The sequence below is a fragment of the Cygnus atratus genome, chromosome 1 (assembly GCF_013377495.2).
Source record: "Cygnus atratus isolate AKBS03 ecotype Queensland, Australia chromosome 1, CAtr_DNAZoo_HiC_assembly, whole genome shotgun sequence".
Taxonomy (NCBI): Eukaryota; Metazoa; Chordata; class Aves; order Anseriformes; family Anatidae; genus Cygnus; species Cygnus atratus.
Genome location: NC_066362.1, coordinates 119,740,445 through 119,768,188, shown reverse-complemented (window position 1 = coordinate 119,768,188; position 27,744 = coordinate 119,740,445). Strand labels below are relative to the sequence as shown.

At 33.7% G+C, this 27,744-nt stretch overlaps 1 protein-coding gene across 1 annotated transcript in view; it reads right to left on the bottom strand.

Annotated features, from left to right (window-relative positions):
• The window catches only part of CFAP47 (cilia and flagella associated protein 47), a 308,902-nt gene that overhangs the window by 169,547 nt on the left and 111,611 nt on the right, over positions 1-27,744 (bottom strand). Inside the window, 6 exon segments of the mRNA XM_050712219.1 lie at positions 6,746-6,926; positions 9,626-9,852; positions 11,798-11,906; positions 17,337-17,482; positions 19,622-19,698; positions 26,489-26,575. Of these exon segments, the coding sequence (XP_050568176.1) occupies positions 6,746-6,926; positions 9,626-9,852; positions 11,798-11,906; positions 17,337-17,482; positions 19,622-19,698; positions 26,489-26,575 (827 nt within the window).

Here is a 27,744-nt window from a genome sequence, read left to right as displayed (position 1 = left end):
GCTTTTATTCAGTAATGATGGTAATATCTATTCAGAAAGTCAAAGCTCAATCTCACAGTGAACTTAACTCAGCCTCTGACACCGCACATGTCACACGTAATTGGCTACATTAAACTGAAGACTGAATTTGCAGGCACAGACTCCTGTAAGGTTAAATAAGCAACCATGCTGAAGAGCCCAGAACTCTTCTGATTTCTGTTTATGTATCAGGTCTTCAAATGAACTCATCTGAATTAGAACCTCACTCTACACAGTAGTCTTGAAAAAGCAACCATTCTTTTACATCCCTTAATGAGTGCTGATATGTTTTGAAATTTTTGCTATCACTGTGCACATTCACTTGCTGATTATTTTTTTAGCTCTATCTGAATACAACAGAAGAATTTCTAAGAAGCCCACTAACTGATTATTGATTCTTTTCTCCACTTAAATACAGTACATCCTTACACATCTAAGCAAAAATTTAAATACATTAAATCAACCGGAAAAAGGAAGATTATGCTGGAAAAAGAAACGGAATGGAAACAGTTTTTTCTTAATTGATTTAAAAATGCAAATGGCAGTGATATTTTTCAGTCTTGTCACAAATACTCAGCAGCCTTGCACATGTATCAAATTCAGAAACTGGTGCGTGGCACTACAATAAAGTAGAATGAATAGTTTCTTGATTTTTTGTTTGTTTTTGCTTATTTTGTTGTCGTTGATTACTTTTTAATAAACATGGTCCCTCAGTATTCCTAAAGAATAGTTGTAAAAGCTTTAGAGATAAGCAGGCTACACAGTAACTATGCCAAGGGGCAACTGAAATGCTGCCAAATAAAAAGTTTACTTAAAATAACTTTAAAAAGATAGTGAAACTAAGGTGTTCTTAAGTCACCTGATACACAGTCCCTAGGGTTAGCCAAGTTATAAAGTATTACATTTGGAAAAATATGCTAGAATAAAATTTTTAAGTCTCTGTATATTACATCACAAGAACAGAGATAAGATCTGTCAAAAATAGATGCCTAAAATTTAAATATATCAAAATGTAATATATGTATACATGACTAGAAGAAGGAAGTGTCTGAGACAGGATTTTTAAAAAGTAAGCAACAGAAGGAAAGAGAAGAAGGAGAAGGAGATTAAGCAAAATTTCCTACAAGCAGAGAAGATTGCTCACAACTAATAAAAAGAAGTGTACTGAATGCATAAGCAAATATTACACACGGAGACTCAGAGACAACTTTTTATATCATTTACTACAAAAGAACAAGTTAATGCAAAATTAGTAATGAAGGCTTATTGCTGAATACAAGAAGTGCTGGCTAGAGATTTCTATAGTACATCGTAATACACATTCCTTTTTTTTTTTCTGTAATCTAGAATTTTTTAAGGAAAGACATTGTTTCCTTTAAAAAAAATATACAAAGTATGACTGCATGGTAGGAAATCTCTAGACAACACAGAAAAAAATAGATTATAAATATATGTGTGTGCATTACTAAGAGCATTTTAGTGACTCTGGCAACTCTAAAAGTAATGAAATTATATTAAAAATCTATAAAACTTGTATCTTTAAAAAACACAGCAAAGTTTTCTAATTATTAAATCACTTTACCCTAATGGTTCACAGAATATATGAAGGCAGATGGATACTTATCAGGTTACAACTTTTGAGAGCCATAAAAACTCTCTCTGTATTCAAAGTTTCTTGTGATTTCAGCTTTAGAAGGTGGTCAGGGAATGCCACTGGGACAGCACAGCAGTCCTTCCAGTCACAGCATGGAACAAGTCCAAATATGCACATAATTAAAATGAAAAGAGTCCAAAGTCTTCTCTCAGGACTGGTGATGATGAGAAACAGGAACTGACAACACGAGATCTATTACTGCCTTTAGAGAAGCAGTACCTTCTGTGCCTCACAAATGTAATTGTGTCAAGATTGCAAAGACAAAGATAAGCCTTAACACTGACAATCATGTAAGTGGTTGTCAGCATTCACTGATGAGAACCTAAATCACATATCAGCATCCTCAGCCCTACAGATTTCATTTGCCAAGTGAGCTTGAAGCCTTCTCTTTCTATCCACAAATTCTTCATTTAGGCAGACCCCAGGTTTCCGTGAATCTTCTGAAGGACAATACTAAATTCTGAACAGAGAACGAGGTAGAGGAAGCTCTGATATGTTTTCTGAGGATTAACAACTTTCTTCACCACAGCATTAAGCCTATTCACACTCCAGCATACATGAAAGGCCTTCAAAAAGTTTTTCACAAATCAAAACAAAACAAAAACAACAAAAAGCACTAGCAAAAGCAGGTATTCTCCACTGAATTAACTATTGCAGGTATTAAACACAAATGAAAATCATCCAGTCTAATATTTAATTTCTTCTCACTTCTGCAAGACTAAAACATCTTTCTACTAATATATACACATAATAAATGTAGCTGCTGTGAAACTTGTAAGGATAAAGACCTATATCATCATTTTTCAGAGACACGTTTTGAAATAATTTTTTTTTTTTTAATTCTTTGTATAGAGAAAGAAAGGAATGTTACTCTTTACACTTTTAATCCCATTTCTGGCTCGCTATCCTCTATGATTAAGACTAGCAAATGTAATTAAATTTTTATTACTGTACTGCCAGTTAAATCATAGAACTGAACTCTGAAGGTCTTAACATGATAAGGAGTTAGAATAAAACCTCAGAATATAAACAGTAAAATGAAAATATAACAAAGTTGTGTTTTGACCAGTAACTATGTAATTTTGCTTAAAAAGATTAAGACTTTATGCTTTATAAAACAAAACAAAACAACAACAAATAAGATACTGGAAAAGTTATGTAGCATGCGGACCATGGAACACTAGGATGAAATAACAGAATTACTGATAACACTTTATTGAAGAATAGATTTAAAGCCTCAGGAAATTGCTTTAGTGAAAGGCAAAAAAAAAAAAAAAAAAGAGAGAGAGAGAGACTGTTCTGATTAAAACCAATGCTGAGTGAGAAAGTATATGAGACATTTAAAAGTCATAGAAAGAAGACTGTTAGTTGTTCTGCACTTTACTTATTGGTCAGTATGGCAATGAGAACATATCATATTTCTAACTACAATTATAGCTTACGTAAGAAAAATACTGAGATTGGATCTGCATTGTAAACTTGGTTATTCATGCATAACATTTTCATAAATTAACACAGTTTAGAGGTGTGCCTTTTTGCTGCTTCTGATGTAGATTTTGGGGTAGAATGTAAAACCGTGACCCTCTTTGCTAACGAATGGGATTTTAGGTATTATTCTAAGGTCTGGTGGTTTTTTTGGTTTGTTTGTTTTGGTTTGTTTGTTTTTTTAAATTGCCAATAAATATCAAAATATCAGTCTAAAATTCAACAGTCATGCCAATATGGGTACTTACTGCACTCCTTTAAATAATAAATAACATTCTTTTCAAGAAGAATGTAATTATATTGTGCATTCTATGTACTGTTCATAATTACCGGTAGAAATGAAGTTTACATCCCATTATGCAATTAATAATAACAATAGCAGAAACCCCTATTCTCACATAAAGGCCTAAAACATGAAAAAATAACTTTCCTGTTCCAACATCAACATCAGGCATGACACATGCAAATAACTACTCATAACACAACTGTATCTTGCTATTTCCACATTTAGCCTTGCTCACAGTGTAATAAATAGAAAACACAAAGGGTTTATGGGGAAAAAGTTGGCCAAGAGTACCTTAAACCACTTGGTTACATAAAAGTCTGTTCTATAACAAAGGGGGTCTGTGTAGTAAGACAGCCACTTAATTAAACCTGTTGGTTATGTTGCTGAAAAGCTTATCACAACAACCCTTTAATGAAATCAGAGAAAATTAAGAAAGTTGAAGCTTTTTTTCTTTTTTTTTTTTTTGGGGGGGGGGGGGTGGAAGGAAACAGTAGAAAAGACAGGTTTGATAAGAACTATAATAGCTTGTAATAACAGCTTGTATTCCTTATTATAGCTGCATAATAGTGAATGAAACTTTTACCATAGCTTACAGTCTAATAGACAGTCTTACAGGCCTTTTGTTTTGTACTGGCTGGTGTTCCCTGTGTTCATAGCTTTAGCCATCGCACAATTTCTCACTTAACTTCTCACTTAAAGGAAGGCCACTTCTTTCTTTTATCACCAGCCACAAAAGTGGCTTTCTGACTAATAATGACTTTAATGACTTTCTGACTAATAAGGGATTACGGCGTGGGATGGAAGAAAGGAAAACAAAGGGACAGAAACCATTAGCTACAACCTAGAACTAATTGTAACTTGTACTGTTTTTGCTCTGGAAATACGCACATAATGAGACAGATGAAGCAAGAGTCAAAACATTTCTGCGCATGATATATCCATGGAAACCACCAACTTGTCTGTTTAGTGAAACATGGAGGTACGTTGGGACACTGCTTCTCTGTTGTTTAAAATCTGGAGACGTTATCTGAATTCCACTTGACATTTTAGCCTTCTCATTCTTTACTAATATACAGTGCTATGAAAAAAGCAACTTATTTCAAGGTTAAATATGCCTTACATGAGTTTTTACATCCCCAAACTCATTATCTTTTGGCTTATAAAGAAAAACATTTTTATTTTCAGTTACTTTTTACCTGAGCTATATACTGGGATTAAACTACTTCCTAGGCTACTTCTGATGATCTGAAGTTACTAAAGCCCTTAGGATGATGTTCAAAGGCAATGGTGATAAATCTCTGTGGTATGTAGTCTTCTTACATACCAAAATTTTTACCTAGCAAAGAACAAAAGTTACATTCTGTGTATCTTTAAGAGGAGATTTAAGAGGACGGGTACTCAAGGTGCAATCGAAAGAACTCTGAGTCTTTCCAAAACCAGTCTCTAATATGTTTTAGCATGCAGTCTATTCCCAACACATACTTCCATATGCTTGATGGCACTGAAATACATAGGTTATGTAGCTATTCCAACTAAATACTTTTTCACAAAATCTGCCATTACTAACTTGATGAAGTTGATATATAAAAAATTATATAATTATATAATTTTCCAAATTGGTAATGGAAAGTGGTTAAAATTGTCCAGCAAGAACTAATTCCTGAGGGCTCACTTTCTGATGGTTCTCCAGCAATGAATCAATAATAATAATAAAAAATCCTCCAGTTTTTCAATCTGCTTAGCTTATTATTTTTGTTCCAGACAAGTATATTGTTTTGGTTTTGGTCAAGATGTCGTACTGGAAGCAAGATAAACATGTTGTATTCTTCCTTATATCTTAAATCTGTAATATTGTCAAATATTTAATAAGCTTATTTAACAAGATCTATTTTACAATAAAATATGTTCAGTGGCATTGACTTTTACCTTTTAATTCCTTGTTAACAGAGTTCTTAAAATGTTTGCCAGACATTTATACTGCTCCCACATTCTAAGTGTGTGTGGGGAGAAAGAGAGAGAGATTGTATTCTCTGCAGCTCTTTTGGATTGTTTTTTTTTTTTTTTTTTTTTTTTTTATATACTTTCCTTCGATGGATAAAGAATCAGCACAAATTAAGAGAAAAGTAACCACTTCCTTACTTTAATGTATTTTTTCACTATATTTTAGTAATTTATATTTTAATTTTTTTCAGATATGTTCATCCACATTTAAAAAAATGCAAAAATAATTTGAGAAGCTGCTAAGTAATAGTGACCTGACACCTGGACAGTTATCAACCTTTGTTCTGAGATTATGATGGAAGCACAGTATCATGGCATTATTAGATTTATCTGTGCAGATTTTACTCTCTTTCTTCGATGATTTTCCCCATTTCTACAGTAAAATCCAAAGAATACACTACACCACTCAACAAAGCCTTTACAATTTTTTAATTTCACCTCTACATCAATTATTACAAACACAGGCAATTATTTTTTAAAAACTGACAACAAAATAATTTTAACTAGGATTTAAACACCCTGTCACTCAAGAAATATTTTAGCCTCCAACCTGTGATACCTCTATTCTACAGCTTCTACTGACCACTAGTCTACTTGCTTTTAATACTGCATTTTCACCTTTCTGAAAATGTGCCTGAGAGACCTTAAAATTTTTTACAGCACAGATACTATAATCTAAATAGAACAATTCTGTAACAATTTCTGACTTGTCAGGAATTCCTTATTTTTCCTCCAGAAAAGAAACCAAAAGTGCATGGGGTGCAACGAGTATAAAAACATAGGCTGTGAAAGCACATGATTGATTTCAAGTGCCACTGAGAAGTACAGGGACTTACAGAAGGAGTCTACTTATCAAGACTTATAAGCAATAAAAAGAATCTATGGATTTTTCACATTAATAGATAAACCATATTTCAAGCCTTTACTAAATTTACTAAGGAAATTACTACTTAATTTGAACCAGCAAAGCCAAAAAATATTTGTCTGTGTTGTTATTGGATAATTCTGGGACAACGCATTAACTGTGATATAAATGTGTGCAGATCAGGTAAATATAAACATAAATTTTGGTCTAGTTCTTTTATGCAATACAACCTAGAATGCTATATAGGTTTACATAAATCATTTTAAAAGCTAGTTAAACAGGGATCAAAATGTGAGCCAAGTAAATAAGAAAACATTTAAGATTTCAGTATAGGATTTGAGAGAAAGTCCATTTTCTATATGAGCTTAGGATATCTTAGGAGAACAGTTTCTCTGGGAGAACAAATCAAATCCATTATATTTATGAATATTCTTACCTATTTTCTCTGGTGAAACATCTTTTACTGACAGAACTTTCAAATTAACTCTGCTAGATGCCAACACTGGAATAGAGAGTTTCTCAGGAACGTCAAAGAATTCTTGCATGCTCACTTGTACGCTGTAATCCACATACTTCAACTCTGGTGGGAATTTATGAGGTTTTAGGAGTTCACATCTCTGCAAGTGAAGGAATAATGTATACATATGAACAATCATCTCCTAATAATTTCAGGTTAAGAAATATAAAGATACAGGCTTAAATGCAGAATTCCATAACTTGTAAAGTGGTAATTAGTCCAGTTATATAGAAATGGTTGAGAGATGCTCCTAAATAAAGACTGTTCTGTACAATTTTCTAGATGTCATGTGTCTGAAGCATTAATTTTAAAATAACGTTTTGAGATTTACAGTAAAAACACCTACTCAGAAACCACTCTATGTCCCTTTAAAGATACTCAGAGAAGAAAAAAAGAGAGAAAATATTAAAATAAAAATGTATTTTGTTTCAGATGTAGACAGGTGTTTCTTTAATCCATAAAATTTCTGATTAATGAAAAATATGAAAAAAGAAAAAATATTTTGACATTCTGTAAGAAATTACTGTATAGTTAACTGTGCTAACTTTAATATTCAAATGTTGACAATATTTTTGAGAAATCAAAGCATTTAGAATTAATTTTATGGACAAACAAGCTCCTCCTTTTGGTAAAAGGCATTGCTAATTCACAGCATGAAACATCTTAGTAAAATTTTAGCACAATACATAAAGGCAAGATCAAAAGAGGCATCTAAATCTCATAATGAAAACTAAATTAGACACCTGAAGGAAATCATTACTGAAAGAATGCAATGATTTAACACGCGACTTGCTCACAATTTCAATTTTTGATCCAATAACACAGTATATTTGCAATGCTCAAGATAAATGATAAGTTCAACAAATTTAGTAACTGTAGTAACTCTAATCATCAAAGACAATCAAAATAGATCTCTCTTTCTTGCAGCAAGGAAAAGGTGTAAAAGCACTGTACAAAAATAGCCAGTATTTTCAACCACGCATACAGGTCAAGTAAAAACACACAGTATACATTCCTGAAGATGTATATCCAGTCTAACTTCAAAATACAGCTGGCATTTATTACTGTTTTCAATGGGATTTAAGTGAACATGAGGAAAATTTACAGTTTAATAAAAACTTTGGACAGGGTCTTTTTTGGTCAGGAATGGTGGAGGGGATATTTAGACAATGAACATAAAAGAATACTTCGACTCCGAATTAAGTTGCAGAGCAGAAGCCCCCCTCAAAAAAGAAGTTTCTTCAGTAAATGCCACCAGAATTTCTATACTCTCACTTTTATACAGATAGCAAGACAGAATTCATAACAAAAAGAATGATAAGAACACTTTTTAGAAATTTATCTGCATATTGGATTTCCATACTGAGAAATATTTTTAAATTAAGTTTTTTCTACGGCAGCATATAGCAGAACTACTTTATTTTATTGCTCATGAGAAATTAAAAGATTTTCTGTACATGAAACAAAACATGTCTTTTTGCATATTATTTTCACTTCTCACATGATGATTTATTCAGTAGTACCCATCATGACACATTTCATAACTAATTGTTCTCCACTGTTCTTCAATACAAGTAATTTTACCACTCGTGTTAGATCTTAGCATACCTAGTCATAAGGAGACTATTACCATTACATTCCATCTCAATTAAATACACATCTTTGGAGCAGTCAAGTCTTTCATCAAGTCTTTGTTAACTGGCTGTGATATTAAAGGACTTTGGTTAAGAAAAGTTTATGAAATGTCACCACAGGAGTGTAGTAGGTATAATCCAAAACAAAAATATTTGAGTCTAGATTACATGGCTACAATTCTTGTCCCATGACAAACATATTAACATTAACTAATTTGATTTGTATTACTTCTTAAACTTATCTGTAAACAAAAAGGCATAAATTTAACAATCTCAAGACTCTAGGGAAAATTCTCTCCCCTTAGCACTGGGAATCATGCAGCACTGGGAACCATACTCAGGAAGGAGTCCAGATGAAAAACTGGAATAACATACAACTTCCTAGCCAACTGCCCGAGGCCAGGCAGCATCAGGTTCACATGGGAAATCAAATAAAATAAAATAAAAAAACAGTTTGAGCATAATCCACAGATATCTATATTTGAATTCTATATGAGAAAAAAAAAAGTTTGTTTATTTGGGAGTATTGCTATTATAAATTCATTCACAAATACTATTTGAATGTTTACTGGACTATCTAGGGATTTGTTTCTAGATGCTGAATTCTTGGGAAAATACCCCTAGGTTGGAATTATGTATAGATAGGGAGATATAGCTTATAAGGAAGATCCAGTGCTTTCCAAAAGTATGGTGTGTTGATTGCAAAACAAGAAAAAAGTCTTTCCTGCTCCTCAATTTATTTTTGATATGTCTGTTCTTATACAAAATAATTTAAAAAATAAAAAATAAAAATTCTGTTTGAGAATTTTCATTCCTTATGAAAATGAGCATAAGGACACTAATACAGACATCAATACATAGAATATAAAAGATTCTTTAATCAATATGTATTTTTCAGAAGCTAACTGAAATAAACCATCAATGTTCTTTTTAACTGCAGCTAACATTTCTTAAAGGATGACTTTTTAATAGCATGGGTGAGGAAGCAACTTCAGAATGAACATTCAAGTTGTGTGAGGGAAATGAGGATTAATAACTGTCAGATTGCAGAATATGTTAAAAAAAATAATAATCTTCATTAGACTATTTTCTGAAACTTTAAAATTTCATTCTTACAAACAAGAATAGCTAAATAATTCTAGGACCAGATTTCTGTGATTCTCACCTCTATTCTGGACAGCCCTAGCAATGCAGTTGCAACTCGGATGCTACTGCTATCCAGAGTCTCTGTGATCTTTCTTCTTTCATATTCAATATTTGACATTTGCTGTTGTGCAGCAATAGCCAGAGCCCTTTCTCTTGATTCATTGATCAATGGAATCCTGAGATTTTCTTCAAGAGTCTGCTCAAGACTGCATTTCAAATATAAAACCGGCTCTGCTGCACTTGGACCTGTTTAAATAATAAATAAATAAATAAATAAACAAACAACAACAACAAAAAACAATATTTGTCAACTGCTACTGTAACTTCATAGAGTACTTAAAATCCTTAACCTTCAAAGAAAAACCTGAATACAAAATTCCTTTGACATTTAGTTACATGCTACTTCTCCAGTAAATGCTATTTACTTCCATAAAAAAATTATTTATTTTTAATCATAGCAAGGAAATAAAAATTGATACAACCTGAAATCCAAATAGAAGTTGCTTTTCATGGTTAATCAAAAATCCCAGACTTCAGTGTTACTACTACTGCAATGGCAATAAAATTTAAAAAAATCTTTGTTTCCTATACAACACAACCACTCTTTTATTCCTCTAGATGATGTTGCATTGCTCCTAAAAGGAGTCACCATCAATATAATCCTGACCAGAGATGGCAAAACTCAAAGTGTTTCTAAGTAGACTGTTCTGAAATCCATAGTTCTCACTAAAGCTCTCTGAAATAAATACCAACAAACGTTTCCTTATCTCTCCTGTACATACACTTAACTTACTTCAAATTTTCACATTCATATTTAGAAATATCAGTAAAAAAAAAAAAATATCTTGGAAAGGAAAACTGTGGGTGAGAGCTTTTACGCACGCACTAGTACCAAAAGATCTTAGAAAAACAATGTTCGATCTTATTTGGCAAAATGCATGCCAAAAGCAGCATATTTTTACCCTTCACAGAAAAGGAATGGAGACAGATAAGAGAGCTTACATTAATAAATGAGAAATGGTGTGTAGATTTCTGATAATTCATGCAAGTGCCTTAAATCAAAATAATCTTATACTGCTCTGGTTAGCTTTTGACGCATAGCAGAGAAAGTTTCATAACTGATGTACATCTCTGTATTTTTTTCAGTGAATACTTTTTACTTTGTAGAGCTGGTCCACAAAATCAGATCTCTGCCCAATCTGGCTTAAAATGGCTGAGATACAAAGCTCCCAGGATATGAAGATCCCATGAACATGATTCTGAGCAGACTAATCCAAAGATTAAAGGTAAAGGTAAAACCTTATAATAGGCAGGAAGTTCCAGGAAAAGTCTAGAATAGCTAAAATGCTATAATACAAAATATCACTAGAGGTGCACTGAGAGCAGTGGCTTAGAAATTGTTTCATGTTTTTCTAAATGCCTCATTTTGACCTAGACATGTTAATTCTTTTTTGATCTTTGTAGCATGTTAAAAACTGTCCTGCCTGAGAACATCCTGGAAAAAAAAAAAAAAAAAACATTAAAACTTGCCCCTCCCTCTCAATTCCCTTTTCCCCCTTTCTGCCAAATAACTCATACCTCCAGACTCAGTCATGGAGAAGTATGTCTGAACCACTATCAATGAAACAGGCTATATACCTAATAATTATTTTCAGATTAGTTGGTGTCTGAATCTACATTTAGTAACAAGCAGAAAGACAGTTAATTAACTTCCTACTGAATAATAGCCACACCGGTTCTGAAAAAGGACTGACAGCAGTTTATCATTGGTTGTTTGAAGACAAAAGTATTGGATTATCTGTCAAATCACAATACTTAATACAATATTCATGTGTTCTAAAAGTAGAAAAACTCTAGGTAAATTGACTTGTCCTGGTTTATCTGGCTACAGACTACATTTGAAATAGAAGAGAAAATATGAAAAAATATTGATATAGACTGTTAAAAACAACTTCACATACAAGTCCAATGAGATAACTAATAACCAGATCGCTGCTGCTCTGAAGAGAATGGACTGGACAACATTAAAAGAAATATCTCATACTTACATTGTAATACCTTTCTTACACTTTCTTACACTTCACAACCAACAACTGCTTATACCAGATACAAATAATGAATCTTAACAGAAAAGAATATTTACAAAGAATGATTTGCTTTATTTTGCTGCCCTCACTTCAATTTACTTTACCTTCTAATGTGCTGCTAATATGCAAAACATTTGGACTATCCATTGGAAGCAGTCCTGAAGGTAAAGGTATATCACCTGTTCCTTCTACCAGGTATACAAATTCTCCAATCTGAAACACAGAAACATGCACATACACATAATTCTTAAAGGAACTCATGGAGAAAAGAAAATGGCAGAATATTAAAACTGAAAACAAAGATAACCTAGTAACACTGAAGGCCTGGCTTGCAAAATAATTTCCATATCCAGGAGAACCATTATTTTAGAACTATGTTTAAATAGAAAAAAATATAATTTCAAACCCTGCTATGATATCCAAATGGTTTTAATTAAGAATATTAAATCTGAAAAGTCAAGAAATTTCAACAAGTTGAATCCTTTCCAACTCATCATATATGATGGATCATATATCATATTTAATGGAATGAGAATACCCTGAGTCACAAATATGGTGATAAATTGAATTCTAATTATGTACTATAGCTGCATATATTGAAACTTATATACCAGTTGACTTCAATGTTTTTCACTTTGTAGGAAATGGTTACTGTAATTCTGAGAAAGTAACACTTCTATTTCATCAAAAATAATTAAATCCCTATAGAAGCTTGAAAATAAGCATAAATATGACCCAGAACAAAGGAAGACAATAATTTCCCATAGAGGAAAGTATAAATTAATTCAGAGAAATAATACTTGAATAATAGAAGGAAAAAAGGGGGGGGGGGGGGAGCAAATAAAAACAGAAAAGTATTAAAAACAAATCACTAAAAGCACTCTAAACTACAAAGACTACAAAGAGAACATCCCAAGACTAAATGTAATTAAATTAGGTACATATATACATACACCAGGAGATTTAGTAGACATAATACTATTGCTTTGTTAACTTCTTGCAGTTTACTGCAAACTTTTGTACAACTTTAGTTTCTACTGATTGCAAGGCAGAGGGTCAAATGTTGCTATGACTAGACACACATAATTTACCACAGAAAGTCAACTCATATTTCCATAAACTATATTCTGTAAAATCATCCCTTAAAACTGCATTTCTGACATACATTCTTCATTCCAGATATGAGGAAAGTTATTTATTTATATCTCTTAGTTCATCTGTCAGCCAATGCAATTTTTTCACTCTAATATTGGTCAATAACAGAAAATATACCTGCTTTTTATTTTATTCAAAGCATCATCAAATATTTATGCTAAGGCCAAAAACATTGCAGTTATGTTTCTAGCACAGCAGAAGGAAAACTACTGAACTTTGATGGCATTTTCTCCCCTTCCTTGGTTCAAGAATTCAGACAAATCTTCCTTGAGAAGGATTAAAGAAACCTACAGGAAAATAGGTTTCCCAAATCCAAACTAATAGCCACTCCTGGGAACCAATTTAAACAGAAATTATTCCTGTTTGACACAGTGTTTTGACTCCATAAGGACCACTAACAAGCTCACAAGCTTGCAGCACATACAATTAATTTCATGAAGGCACTGGTTGCTAGGTTGCCATTCTACTATCAATTACTTTTTTTGTCATCACTGACATCAACATACTCGTATGTAGGAACAAACTTTCTCATTTCCCTTCTTGCTTTGAAGAAATCTTGCTTTTTGATCTCCATAAAATGCAAATCCTGTTTTCTTCCTGCTGAGGTTTTCTCAGCAGAATGGGTATCATACTGTATTTTGCAAATTTAGCTGGGAACCCCATGGTTTTCATGATTTATATTTCTAGTTTTCATGAGCTGCAAAGGCTAGCGTAAACGTTTTCTAGGGCTTAATGTTTAAAAAAAAAAATCAATAAAATATCTGTTGAATAAGCTATTTATCTAATTCTGTTGCTAGATAATATTGCAAAAGCATGGATAGCTACGAGGAATTTGCAGTTTCCATGAAAGTCAGTAATTAAGAACAACAGAGAGTAAAGTATTCTTTAAACAAACTATTTAATTTCATATTAGACATTTACCTGTGAAAATCTGGAGTGACAATTTTAAACTATGACTTCGTAAATGACTATCATTGAAATCAAAGGTCATTCATATTTAGATTATCTCCCAAGAACAAAAATCTAGAGAAAAAACAACCCACTTATATTACCCAATATACAATTCCTTCTCTGAAAAGACATATGCTGAAAATTTAAATAATATCAATTTTGATTTTTCTTAAAAACAAAGAAGTATGGAAACAAAACTTTGAGAAATGTTAAACAACTTGTTCTGTCATTTCAAACACTAGAAAAGTTAACATACGGATTCTTTAAAAAAAAAAACATAGGTAGGCCAACTATCGTGACACAATATAGCTTCTTGCTTTTATTACAGGTATATAGTTGATGCAGTGATACATAGGATTCCTAGTCAAATTCAAGTCTATCTAGTGTTTGGATCTCAACATCTTCGTTTATTGTAATGAAGCTACATTTTGACTCTGACTGCTGTTTTTGTCCATTTGTCTTAATGATTAGGAAAGGTATGTAGAAAGAAATGCTAAATTAAATGATTTATTAGATTATAAACAGCAAAAGCCCGTATTTGAACAATATAAGCTCCATCAGCATACGAAACCATTTGATCATCATACAGCTTGGTCATACAGCTACAATTGTTCGTCAATGAGAAAACGGTGCAATAGCGATATTGCAGCCATATACACAATACTTAAAGCCAATTTCTACCTGTCATCACTGTACAAGTCATGATAGCTGTTTTGCAGTTTCATCTTTCCCTAGGAGGTTCCACGTTTTACTATATATGATACAATTATGTGGATGGGACTAGCCTTTTCCTAGCCCAAGGTTGTACATATCAAACTTATTACACATTCAGCAGCCTTTAAATGCACCCCACCTAACCAGTTAAGCTTAAATGAACAGGTCTTCCAGGAATAGTTACCATACAGGACATGAGTGTCTCCTCAGAGGCATTAATGCTTTCTGCTATGACAAGTGACTAGAAGCCAGGTGTCAAATTTTAGATGTTTCTACACCACTGGGGATAACCCTCAATGGTTTCTAGAGGCTGTCAGAAACATTAACTGTCAATAGCTCTGATCACATCTCTTTCTGATTTACTTTCCTCTCATTAGATTTCTCCATGTCCCCTCTCTTCATTTGACTCAGACAGCTTAGTTGTTAAAATCCCTAATGTAGCATGAGACTCCTATTTTCTGTCAGGGCATATACTTCTGCTCCTAACAAGAAAACAAACAGCAAGAATGCCAACAGCAGAGACTATAAAATCATAGCATGTAGAAAATGATCCTTCCTAGATCTGCTCCCAGAAAACTGTAGGTTAGGGTAGAGACTGCATCCAGATCATTATATTGAATTAAAACTGGTGGACCCAGCCTCCATGTTCTCCACCAGTTCTTTTGAACTAGTTAGCATTTAGAGCAACCAGTGTCCTGTGACAGTTGACTTACATAGATTAATAATTGTATATAAAAAAGTACTTCATTTGGTTCAGTTTGTATCTCATGCCACAATCGCTCTATTAACTTTCTGCAAATTATTCATAATTTTATGCATCTTTCATGTCCCTTAACTGTCTCTTTTTTTAACTGAAGGAAATTAATTTCTTTTTAGTATCTTTCTCCATAAAGAAACCATTATATACTTCTTCTCATTCTTGCTTCTTGTTTTTTCTTTTTTTTTTTCCTCCCTGATTCCTATTATACTGTTTGCTGGAGTGACTAGAACTGCACACAATAGGCAAGGTGTGTACACCATAGCTCCTTAGGGCATATTGAGGTTTCACATTTATATGTCTATTTCTTCCCCCCCCCAAAAAAATCTCTTTTTGAATAATGCTGAGCACTGGGTTGGATTTCTTTTCACAGAACTGTGAACAAAGATAACACTCTTCTGACAGGGACATTTATATAACCTCTTTGTAGCTAATTGCCTGGTGCCAGTAAGGTAATGCTATGGCATAAGCTCGCTGTCTGACTGTAGTTGTTAAAAGAAAATCCTTCATCTCTCTCTCCACTTATTTTCAAGAAACTCAAATGAACTTGTTCTGGTTTTGGCTGAGATGCAGCTACTTTTCTCTGTAGAGCCCTGTATGTTGTTGTGTTTTGCATTTTTGATGAAAATGGTGTAGTAAGCAAGAGGCTGTGTGGTTCTTAGCTGCCCACCAGAGTTAAACCACAACAAAACAGTATGTTCCTTAAGGCTTCCAACCAAGTGACTTTCTTTCTTAAAGAAGAAAAAAAAAAATAGCCAGTGGTTGGTTTGAATAGTGGTTGAATAGGATTGTATATACAGGCTTAAGCATCATTGCGTAAGTTATATTTTCTTTTTAAAGCAAGGAGAACATTATGAAGACAAGGTGCCATAACCAAAGTCACGGTTAAACAATAAAAACAAACACCAAACACAAAAACACTAAACACTAGCAGTAGTCTCTTGCTCTATAGTAAGGAAGATTATGGAAGCTAAGAATGTGGAGGAGAAAAAGTATAAATAATTAAGTTTGGGATATATTGTCACAAATCATGAAAACATTGCAGAGAGAATGGCAGATACATGTAATTACACAGAGGGAAAGCTGAAACAGAGGTAATATTATGGACATAAGAAGGAGAATGCAAGCCTTGAGATCAACCACATGTAAAATAAGTTTAGAGAAACAATAGGGTGTTGAAAAACAATGACAGCACATGAAGAGGTGAAATGATGGATAAAAGACAGAAATAAGAAGGTTGTGGCCACTGAGATAAAGGATTACAGGAACATCAAAGGAGTTGGAGTGCAAATTTTAAGTGCTGAAAGTTGGTCAAAACTGAGTCTTGGTAATTTGATGAAATCAATTCCAGTTAAAAACATATGTCAAATGCCAGATTACATGAATCAAGAAAAAACTGAACAGTAACAGCAACAGAGTTAGTATTCAGGTACAACCTGTTCAACAGACTTCCTTACACTGATGACAAGGACTGAACAGAATTTGGACAGCATTATTTAAACAACAAAAAAAAAGGGGGGGGGGGGGTGAGGGGGGAGAGAGACAGAGCAAGGAAAATTATTATTATTCTACTTTGGCATCTTATCCTAGATACAGTAAAGACTGCATTTCTTCCCTGTCTATATCTCATCCAAAAACATTATTCTTGCTCCCATATTAAGACAAAGGTTTAAATTCCATATTTCTTTTGTGGACATACAAGGGCAGTGAACTTTAGTTTAAATTTCTTAGTTGAAGCTTGTAACTTATGCAAACCTCTGATCAACTTTTTTAGCAATGTTTCCCCCAAAGAGTTATAGGAATATTTTACTTCAAATATATATATATATGGAAAGAGAAAAGGTTTTCATATTTTCATTTCCAAAAGTCTGCACACAGATCACATCTTTATAGTTGCATATGCATGCAAAAACATTATGTGAACATATGTACATAGCAGATTTGTATATTCATTTACCCTATTTACATATAACTGGCAAACATCTTAAAGTTTTACAGAAATAGTCTTCTTAACTGACTAGACTATCACGTGAAAGCCACTCGCAAAACATATTTTCCATCCTTACCAGTTCATTAACCAGAATGACAGTGCAGTAACGTTTTTCCAGATTAAAGGGAAGAAAGTGAATCTCTAAGCCTGCAGAACTTCTCGCTGTCAAGAATAGTTTTTCCATTGGACTGAAGAACTCATGCAGGAGGCTGGACTGGTCAGCTGTTAAAATAAGTTTTAATGGTTGCTTAGATACAACAGCACCAGTTGCAAAATACTGCATCTGCCTGAATTTAAATATATAAGGATACTGTAGTAATCAGTATTTAACGTACTCTGAAGTTACACTTGTGTAAATATGCTGCAATATTGCATGCTGTAGTATTTCCATTCATTTTGCTAATTAATTGTGTTCTTATTCCATGCACTGAAGCAAAACCAGGGAAATCAGACTGTTCTATCAAAAAAACGAACAAACAAACAAAAAAACTCTTTAAAGATGTACAGCCTATAAGCAAATAACTCCTCTTGCCAGTAAGAAGAGTACAGTTTAATGCTATTTAAATGAACCATCTTGCCCCAGTGGCAGAAATTACATTTTATATTATAACCTGAAGTCCTCTGGAATAGACAAAAACTAAGTTCTGGAAAGCTTACTTTCTTAGTATTGCTTTCAGAAAGAAAAAAAAATGCTGATAAAGTGTTTTCTTCCTAAGATACGAGGAATCTTATGGGTGAATCTGTGAGTCAGACTACTTTCTTAGTGAGTGTTTTTTCTCTCCAAAGCATATTTTGGTAATGCAGAGTACTTCAGAGCCTGACTTTCATTCTACCTTAGCTGCCTAACCTTCTAGAAAGATCATCAGTCTGAAAACTAGGAGAGAAAACTAGGCGTTTTCAGTCCTAAAAGTGCAGGCAACCAAAAGTGAAGATCACAGAACAGCTGAGGTTAGAAAGGACCTCTGGAGGCAATCTGGTCCAACCCGCCCTGGCTCAAGCACAGCTACATAAGAAAATTATGCAAAACTCTGGCTACTTAAATGTCAGTGAATTAGCACCTCCCTCCCAAAATCCAAGAACCACACTAATGAAAGCCATAACCTCTACCCTCCCACCCTTGACTACCTTTTCTTTCCATAGTCCAGTTTGTTTTCCAAATAACAATAGGAAAATCCCAAAATTCGCATTTCAACAAACAGCTAAGTTGCACGTGAAACTGATATTTCCAAAGCTTACATAAACAATAACAAAAACCAAACAAACAAACAAACAATCACCAACAGAACCCAAAGCCCATTTTTACCCTTTCATCACATACGGTAAATTTTTGACTATGTAAGGTAACAGTTCCTAAACTTGTCACCTGTTCAAGTATTCCTCATTCAAAGTACGTCAAACTGTGGTACAGACTGAATTAGTCTTGTGAGAGCCCTCCCTCCTCACCTGTTCTCTGGACTGTGCAAAATTAAAACAATCACCAAAGAAGTACATTTATTAAATAATTTAAGATTTTTTTTTGACAGTTCTGTTCTTTATTATGGTTGCTTCAAGAAAAAATACAAAAATATTTTCTGATTCCTACTGCTCTCCAATTAGGACTCCTCTTGACCCTTAACAATAATATTGTCTCAGAAGAAAACATATGTGGAAGACTCTTAGTTGGGTTTTGTTTGCTACGCTACAGGGAGAAGTATCAAGAAGTATGCTCAAAGCAGAAGTGCACTTCCACAAGAAGCAAAAACATAGTTTTGGTACACCACTTCATTAGTTAAGGTACATACTTTTAATTTTTATGAACTTTGTACTAGTTGGTTGTTAATCACATCTCAGAAAACAGTATGAGAAATCAATGTAAATTGAAGAGCTAGGTGATTCATATTACAAATCTCTTTTCCACATGGCCTCATGGAAAGCAAACGATATATCCCAAGAGGAAAACATTAATTTCATAAGGCAAAATTTTGCTCAAGTGGACTTCTGACAGTCTCAGAAAAGGCTACAGCTCCAGATTCGTATGTTTTTACAGAACTTTTGACTGACATTTCATAGGAAACAAAAGCAAGAATTGCACTCTTTATGAGTATTTTTGAAAATAACTCAGGTATGCTGAAAAGACTCCACATCAAACTGCCATGAAGTCAATACATGGGCCATTAAAAAAAATAAATATTTATTTGTTAAAGTCACTAGGACTACAGTGCAGCTTTAGAAATCATTTCAATTAATAAAATAAAAAATACCAGATGATACACGGCTATAAATAATAAGTTCTGAGCATATTTTAGATGTCAAAACTCTGCTTATGCAGATTCTCTGATTGCTACTGTAGTGACATAAGGTGTGTTGTATAGAGGTACTTACAGCAATTAAAGTTGTTCTCTTCATTTGGCTCATTAGGCAGTGCACTGTTTTTACAATTTATTACATTATTTTCAGAACTAGAACAAAAAAAAAAAGCAATACAGTAAATTTGGAGATTTCTATTATTTCTCTTAACAGATAGCTTCTTTTCCCCTTTTAGACATAAATACTGGAAAAGCAAATGTTTCAAACAAAAGCAACAAACATTTTGGAACCATCTACTTATCGATAATGTCAGGTACCACCTCTTTCACTTAAGTTAGTAGTCATATTTACAGCAGAGCTAGAATGTGCTTCCTTCAATTAAGTTGTATAACACCCCTGCAGTAATCTATAAACAAAACTCCATATTAAAAAATACAATTAGAATTTGTCAATCAAAAACATTCATGCCCAATAATATTTTTTGGTGAATTCAGTCCCAGTTCTTCTCTTTACCATTTCAGTATTCTATTGCAGTAGGTAAAGAATTGTTCCCTGGTACATCCTGAGGTGACAAAGCCTTGCATTCCTCTGACATTTGACTTCAAAACAGATTTGCAATGTTTCCTGTAAAAGCTACTCTAGAAATACATCTAAAAATCCTATTTATTTAATGGCATAGACCATTAGCTTTAAAAGATACCTCATAATTTCTACTTGGATCATAGAATGGCAATGACTTTAATCCTACTACACCTTAGCAGGAAAAAAATAATCTCTAAATAAATTAGAAAAGTTTACCACTAAATGCAACTTTCTAATTTAAGTATTTGAAATAAATATTTCTAGTCTCCAAGATGCCCTATGTTGTTTCAAAACATACATTTTGATAGAGTCTCAAAGATACTTAAATAATTTCACTGCTCCCAAACTGCATCAGTAGTACACAAAACATTTAAAACTTTTAACCCATCATTTTTTCTTAGAGGAAACAGGGCACAATTATTTAAGAAAAAATGCAACATAGTGGAAGATTTGCATATTTCATGGAAAAAAAAAGTTAATTTAGTTCACATGCAAGGTTCTTTTCTACAAGGTTATAGCCCTGAAAAAAGGGGATGAGAAAGCCTGGGAACAGCCTGTCCCTCCACACCTCTTTGACACCAAGGCTACAGGAACGGTCTATATACGCTAACAGTGCAATTAACCATACAACAGAATGCAATCAAGGATTTGTCTGAGAAAGGAATGAAGAGGATGAACCTTAACCTAAACACCTTACTCAGTTCACAACAATGTTGTTTTTCAAGTGTACCTGAAAAGAACACATATACTTGGGAAAAAAAGAAAAAAAAAATTAAAATCTTTGCTTATTCTCATCCCCCCATCTTACCATCTTATTTCCTTGATATTACTTTATATTTTATTTCTATCCTTCTTCACAAACAATTCTACCAGTGTTGACAGGAGTTGAGACTGTGCAGTTACATTTATGGAAGGACAGTTTTATTTAACTTACAATAAGCATAGGTAAGAATCCATAGATGCAGAAAAGAAATACTGTAATGCATCTAAAAGAAATTACTGCAAGTAGCTTTTTCAGTTCTAGACTCAGGTTTAATATTATTCACACATAAAAGTCACTTTCCCCAGCAGTAAAATTTGATGAACCAGCTTATACCAAACAATTATCATGTACAGCATTGGTAGCTATTGGGTCTCTCTTAAAATAAATTGTTAATCTTGCTGGGCTAAGAAAAAAATCACAACCTTAAATAAATGGACTTGTAAAATTCTCAGAATATGTTACCCTGGGGATTCATTTTAATGCCTATACTTAAAAGTCATTTTTCAGAAAGGGAAATGATCTCTGAAGTATGTGAGTATAACATACTATTTACTCTTTACTAACAAATAATTTATCTCACACAAAAATACAAAAAAAAATACACATTTTATACAAAACATCATCTCCTTCAATGCTTTGTCTTTGAATCAGAAAGCCCAGTTATGATTTCAGTAACAGAGACGACAGCAGAAGAATCACTGTAAAAATAATGAATTGTTCAAAAGCTGTTTAAAAAGAAAAGATAAAAAGAATATTACATGGAAATCCATTGTACATTGATGCCATACACAGTACAGCATAAGTTTTCACTGGGGTGAACCATACTTTAAATAAATCTCATTTTCTGAGGTGAACGGCAGAGAAATTCATTGCACTGATTTGAAGGTCTGCCTCTGTAAAATTATTCTCACCCAAATGAACATAGTATCTGCAGATAAATAAAATTGAAAGTGAATTAAAGCTGTATAGTGGCAAATGTGTACATTGTGTCTTGTCCTTCTGAAATAAAAATAAATTACATACCATGTAATAATAATAATAATAATATAATTAAGATCAGGAAAGTATTGAAGGCATACCCTCAATCTAGCTCAATACATTTCCTTTAAATACAGAGAGAAATGAGAAGGTTAGGCAGAACAGCTTAATGCTACCATAAAATAAGTCTACACAGACATTTTGCTATGGCATTAAGCCCACAGTACTGTCCTATGAGACCTTATGCACCGATCGTTTTACTCCATGTTAATACTGAATTTTACTGTACGAAAAATATTTCTGGTGAAGAAGACAAGACAAGCTTTGACATCAAGGTTATGCATGTGCTGTTCAGACACAACGGCAAAGATCCATGAGCTAATTATGGGACTAAGCACATTGTATCACACTATATGGTTCAGGTCTCAGTCTGAAAACTCAGGTATCAGAAGTGATTCAGTTTAATGGGAGGAATGGTAACCAAGAAACTTCACATTTGTTTTGTTATTTTTTTGCAAATACAATTGGCCACTTGCAAATAAGAGGTTTTTTTTTTTTACTGTGCATTAAATAGACTAAAAGATCTACAAGAGGATGTTACATGTGAGGGTTGGCTTAGGAGGGCGCCTCTCAACAGTTTGGTAACAAAACCCAGTTGAGTGAGACAAAACGGCAGGTGTGAATACTTCCAACTCATTCTAACAGTGGTTTAGTCTAATGTGTTCAAATTTGTACTAGAAATTACTTAAATACTTGGTCACCAGTAAGAAACAGTTCAGCAGCTATCATCTCTGAGTTGCCGGTTACCTCTTCCTGCATAGTACCACAAAGAGACTGGGCTTGCCATGTTAGCAGGAATACCAAAAATCAAGTTGGGATCAAAAGCAAAAAAACATCTCTGCAGTCTACGTTGGCCCACACAAGCCATTAACCACACTTTCCATCCAACAAATTCTTGCACAAGGAAAATTATTTTGCTTTCTGTATTACGGTTTGGAGTAGAATTTCTCAGGTGGTCTTTTTAAGTTCCTTCCAGTTCCAACATATTACTGATGTGAAAAGAAAACTAAGAAGTGTCAGCCACCACAGGGAAATCTCGAGTCCATACAGCAGCAACTTCATCAATAAACTTTAGAAGACAAAAAGAAGCAAACTGTTTATTAGAGAGAGAAAGGATACAACAGCTTACTAGTGCACTGAAAAATACTGAAACATTTGAGCAGAAAACTCATATGTAAGATATTTGCCATTTTCCCACACTCTGTGGGTTAGTTTGTGATCTCAGAACAAAGACTAAGACAGGAAGTAAAACAAGAACTGCCCAAAAAAGGTAGTATGGCTTACATTAGTATAGATCAGTTTCTAATATATCAAATATTAATCAGAATTGTGATGACTCCTAACTATATTTCTAAACCACATTTTCTTAAACAACAGAAATAACATCTCATAATCTATATTAGACATGGACACAACAGACCCTTTTGGATCTTCACTTTTGTTCATCAGATCAGTAAGTAAATACAAGTATTCTGTTCAGTGTAACCCTTCCCTTGAAAAATGAAACTGCTTACAACAAGAAGTATACAAATAAATAAATACATAAAATTCAAAATATTTGGAATTTCTGGTATTATCCCTGGTTAAAATAAAAAGTAAGCAATGCTAAGAAGCTATATGCAATATTCTGTGGATAAAACAGAAGGAAGGGATGCCATCCAAAGGGACCTGGACAAGCTTGAGAAGTGGGCCCACATGGACACAATGAAGTTCAACAAGTCCAAGTGCAAGGTGCTGCATCTCTCAGTCCCAGACATGAGGATATACTGAAAGAACTCATTGAGAGCAGCACTGTGGAGAGACACTTGGGAGATCTGCTGGACGAAACGCTCGACATGAGCCAGTAGTGCACACTTGCAGCCCAGAAGGCCAACTGCGTCCTGGGCTGCATCAACAGAGGGGTGGCCAGCAGGGGAGGGAGGTGATTGTCCCCCTCTGCTCTGCCCTTGTGAGGCCCCACTTGGAGTGCTGCATCCAGGCCTGGGGCCCTCAGCACAAGAAAGATGTGGGGCTGTTAGAGCAGGACCAGAAAAGGGCCATAGAGATGATCAGAGGGCTGGAGCACCTCTCTTATGAAGAAAGGCTGAGATAGCTGGGGCTGTTCAGCCTGAAGAAGAGAAAGCTCCAGGAAGACCTCTTTGTGGCCCTTCAGTACTTAAATGGGGCTTACAAAAAAGATGGAGAACAGCTTTTTACATAGGGAGAAAGATAGGACAAGAGGGAACTGTTTTAAACTAAAAGAGGAGAGATTTAAATTAGATGTTAGGAGAAAATTCTTTACTCCTAGAGTGGTGAGGCTTGCCAGAGAAGTTGTAGATGCCCCATCCCTAGAAGTGTTCAAAGCCATGTTGGATGGAGCCCTGGGCAACCTGATCTAGTGGGTAGGCTCACTTGAAACTTCAAGATGTTAGGATTGAAGCATGCAAATGATATAAATCATGTAGACACAATTACTTAAAATGTAAGCACTGATGTTATGATAAGGTTACACTTAGAGGGCACTTAGACCAACAGGCCCCCATTTTTTAGAAGGCATTTTCTGCATTTTATCAAAAGAATAAAAAATGATTGCAGGTACAATCTTCATATTGGTCGGTAATATATTGGAAAAATAGTAATTTTTAGCACAAATTTCAGAAGTTTGTTATGTTCCATTCAAGAAACAATCATTCTTAAAAGGAGAACGTAAATGGATTTTACAGATAAAAGAAACATCAAATCAAATGTTTGCAGATACTGGAGATCAATAAAAATGCAAATAAATACTGGAGCTTTCCAAAGACTTAAGCTGCCCTCAAATCAATTTTAATAAGAGTTAGGCCTAGATGTATGACTACAATTACAATTTTTTAGATTGTGTTATTTACTGAAGATAAAATATGCAGATGAAAAGTCATTCTCTAACTATTCCAACAGTTTCTGATACCTTTAAGTATAATTTACTAGTAAAATCTGTAACCTCTGTAACACTGAGGTTAACTGCTAAATGTTCAATTATTGTAGCACAGCTGGTAAACGTAGCTTGGCTGTGAGTGCACAGAGCGCACAGGACACAAACAAGGGACAGAACAGCATCAAAAGCATCCACCTCTGGTATCTATGTAATAGTGTTTTGGTAGCTACAGTATTCTTTCTTGATAGTGTTTTGGAGCTGGAGTATTCTTCACATTCAATGTGAGAGGGTTGCTGGTGGTGTATTTTAAAAGTTAGTTCCTGCTTCTTTTGTTGAGAAGAAATCTGATTGGTTACACATTGGTTATCTTTCCAGTAAGCTGACTTCTGCTGGTGGTGGTTTCGTTTTGTTTTATTTTTAATCTACTATACTATTCCAACTGACGTTTATGAATGTTGATCTATGAATAAATAATTATAAAATACAGTTGAAGTGACGGAAGGCTAGAGAAACAGATCTCTGTAACTAAATTACCAAATATGCGAATGCAGAATCTAAAAAGACTTAGAATTAAAACTTTTAGTCCTTGGCTGAAAAATAGAGTTATTAAAAGGACGATTATTAAAACAGTGCAATTCATAATGTCTGGCAAGTTCCAAAAATAGTATTAGACATTTGTGGTCATCCTTTCTCTACGCTGAACCATTTCAAAAGAGTGCCAAACCTGTTCTGGATTGTCTCTTTCTCCTTTAACCTTGACTATGAACAGTTCTAATCTACATCTCTCCTCTGCAATGCCCCTAAAGATTTCTGCCTGTTCATCTAAACAGCTTGGTATTTATCTCACTGTCTAACAATTAAAGACAGTGAAGACAGAAATGCCTCCTTTCAGACTGTAAATTGTCTTAAGCATAGAACCTTCTTTATGATACACTTCTCCTTGACTCTCACTCCAAATTACTCTGTTTTTCAGTCTTTGCCATTTTATTACCTTTACCACACTTACTTTGAACTCTCCTTCACCTTCCACATTGCCTATGCTAGAAAATCTGTCCCTAGTCTGTTTAAGCAATAAAGTCTAGACACAAAATTATATTAACTTATATCAATATTTCTGCACTAATATCCCCTCATTCTCATTTGCATCTCCAGGGGCCTACTTAACCTGTAACATTTTAGACTTCAGCACAATTAGAATTCTCTAGTCTGCCTATTTATAATTAAAAACGTGATCTCACTGTTACACCTTCAAATACACCTACAGTCTTCATTCTGAGATTCAGAACTATTCCTTCTCTTTTTCAGGTCCTAGTGAACTGGAGTCTTACTGATATTTTCTGTCAACACTTCAGTCACCTAAGTCACCATGATTGCCCCTATCCCAGCATCAATATTTCACCTTTCAGTTCTACTTTGTATAACACTTCTTCCACTTAGCATATTATTATCATTTTTACCTTTTATACTACACTTGTCTGTTCTCCACTGTTTGAATAAATTATCTGTAAGGTATTTCAAAAATGTTACACAGTCCTACTTTATTTCCCTGTTTCTTAGCCTGTACTTCTTTACAACTGGTATGCACACAGCTATACACAAATATGTAATACTAATGAAACTGTACAACTCATTATAGTATAATTAGCAATTGCCATTTAAAACTTACCTGAATGTTTGCTCTTGCTTTACTTGCCTGGCTTGATATATATGTTCTGGCTGAGTTAAGCAACTTGTGGATTCCAGCAAAATGACCCTGGAATATGGCAAGTACACTTAAACACTACGTTTTACTAGCAGAATGAGGAGAAAATCTAGCTTTTTTCAAAAATTAAAAAAAAAAAAAAACACAAACAAAAACAATGTGCTTTTCAAGACAAATGATATCCATATTTTAAATTGGAAAAACCATTGTAAAGTATAATTTATGGTATGTTCTGTACTAATTTAAATGAGTGAAAATAATTTCATTTACATTTGAACAGAGACCTAAAGTGTTTTTGTTGTTGTTGTTTTTTGTTTGTTTGTTTGTTTGTTTAGTAATGTGGGAATCTATTACGATACAGGAAGATACAGGAAATTGTCATTTCCCTAATTAAACACAAACAAATGCTTCACTTTCATTTTTCTTAGAAGATTACGATCTTGTTTCCTTTTGTGTACATTACATTGTCCACACATTATTTCCATTCTAGGTAACGGATAATCCACTCATCTACTGCTAGCCATTATTGAAGAACTAGGTTTTAGTATCATTGTAGAATTTGTTACATGGCACCAGCCACTGAATTCACTCATCTGAAACCAGACTTCTGCATTTTCTCTGTACTCACAAAGGACAGTAAGAACAGAAGGAAAATGACAGAGTGCATAGTAAAAATACAGAAGCCAGTGTCAGCTAGCATAGCCCCAGCTGTGGATCTGAATTCAAACTCTCCAATAGAGTCACAATAATTTATATCAGTGTTAGCTGATGTTCTGCCCAAGATTTTAATCTGCCATTAAAAAAATAATAATACCGATGGTTAGTTACTGTAGTATTTCATAGTACAGAAATACTTTTTCTATTCTTGGGTAAAAAGTAGCTGCTTCACAATTTAATGGATTATTTTACATGTATTCAACTAATTGTCTTAATGAAATACAAGCTTTCAGTAATCTTTAAAATATCTAACTATACATAAGTTTTAAAAGCTCTGAACTGTAAAAAAAAAAAAAAAAGTGACATTATTTAGCTGATGAAACAAGTAACACCTAACAAATAGCAGAATAGTAGTTCTGGTTTAGGATGCATAACTTACAGCTTTTGGAAATATATGGCATTTGCTATATATTTGACACAAGAACGAAGAGACTTTTTAATTTGTCTTTTTCTTAAATAGTACTACATTATACATCAGGTTTTAAGATTTTCGTCCCTCTTTT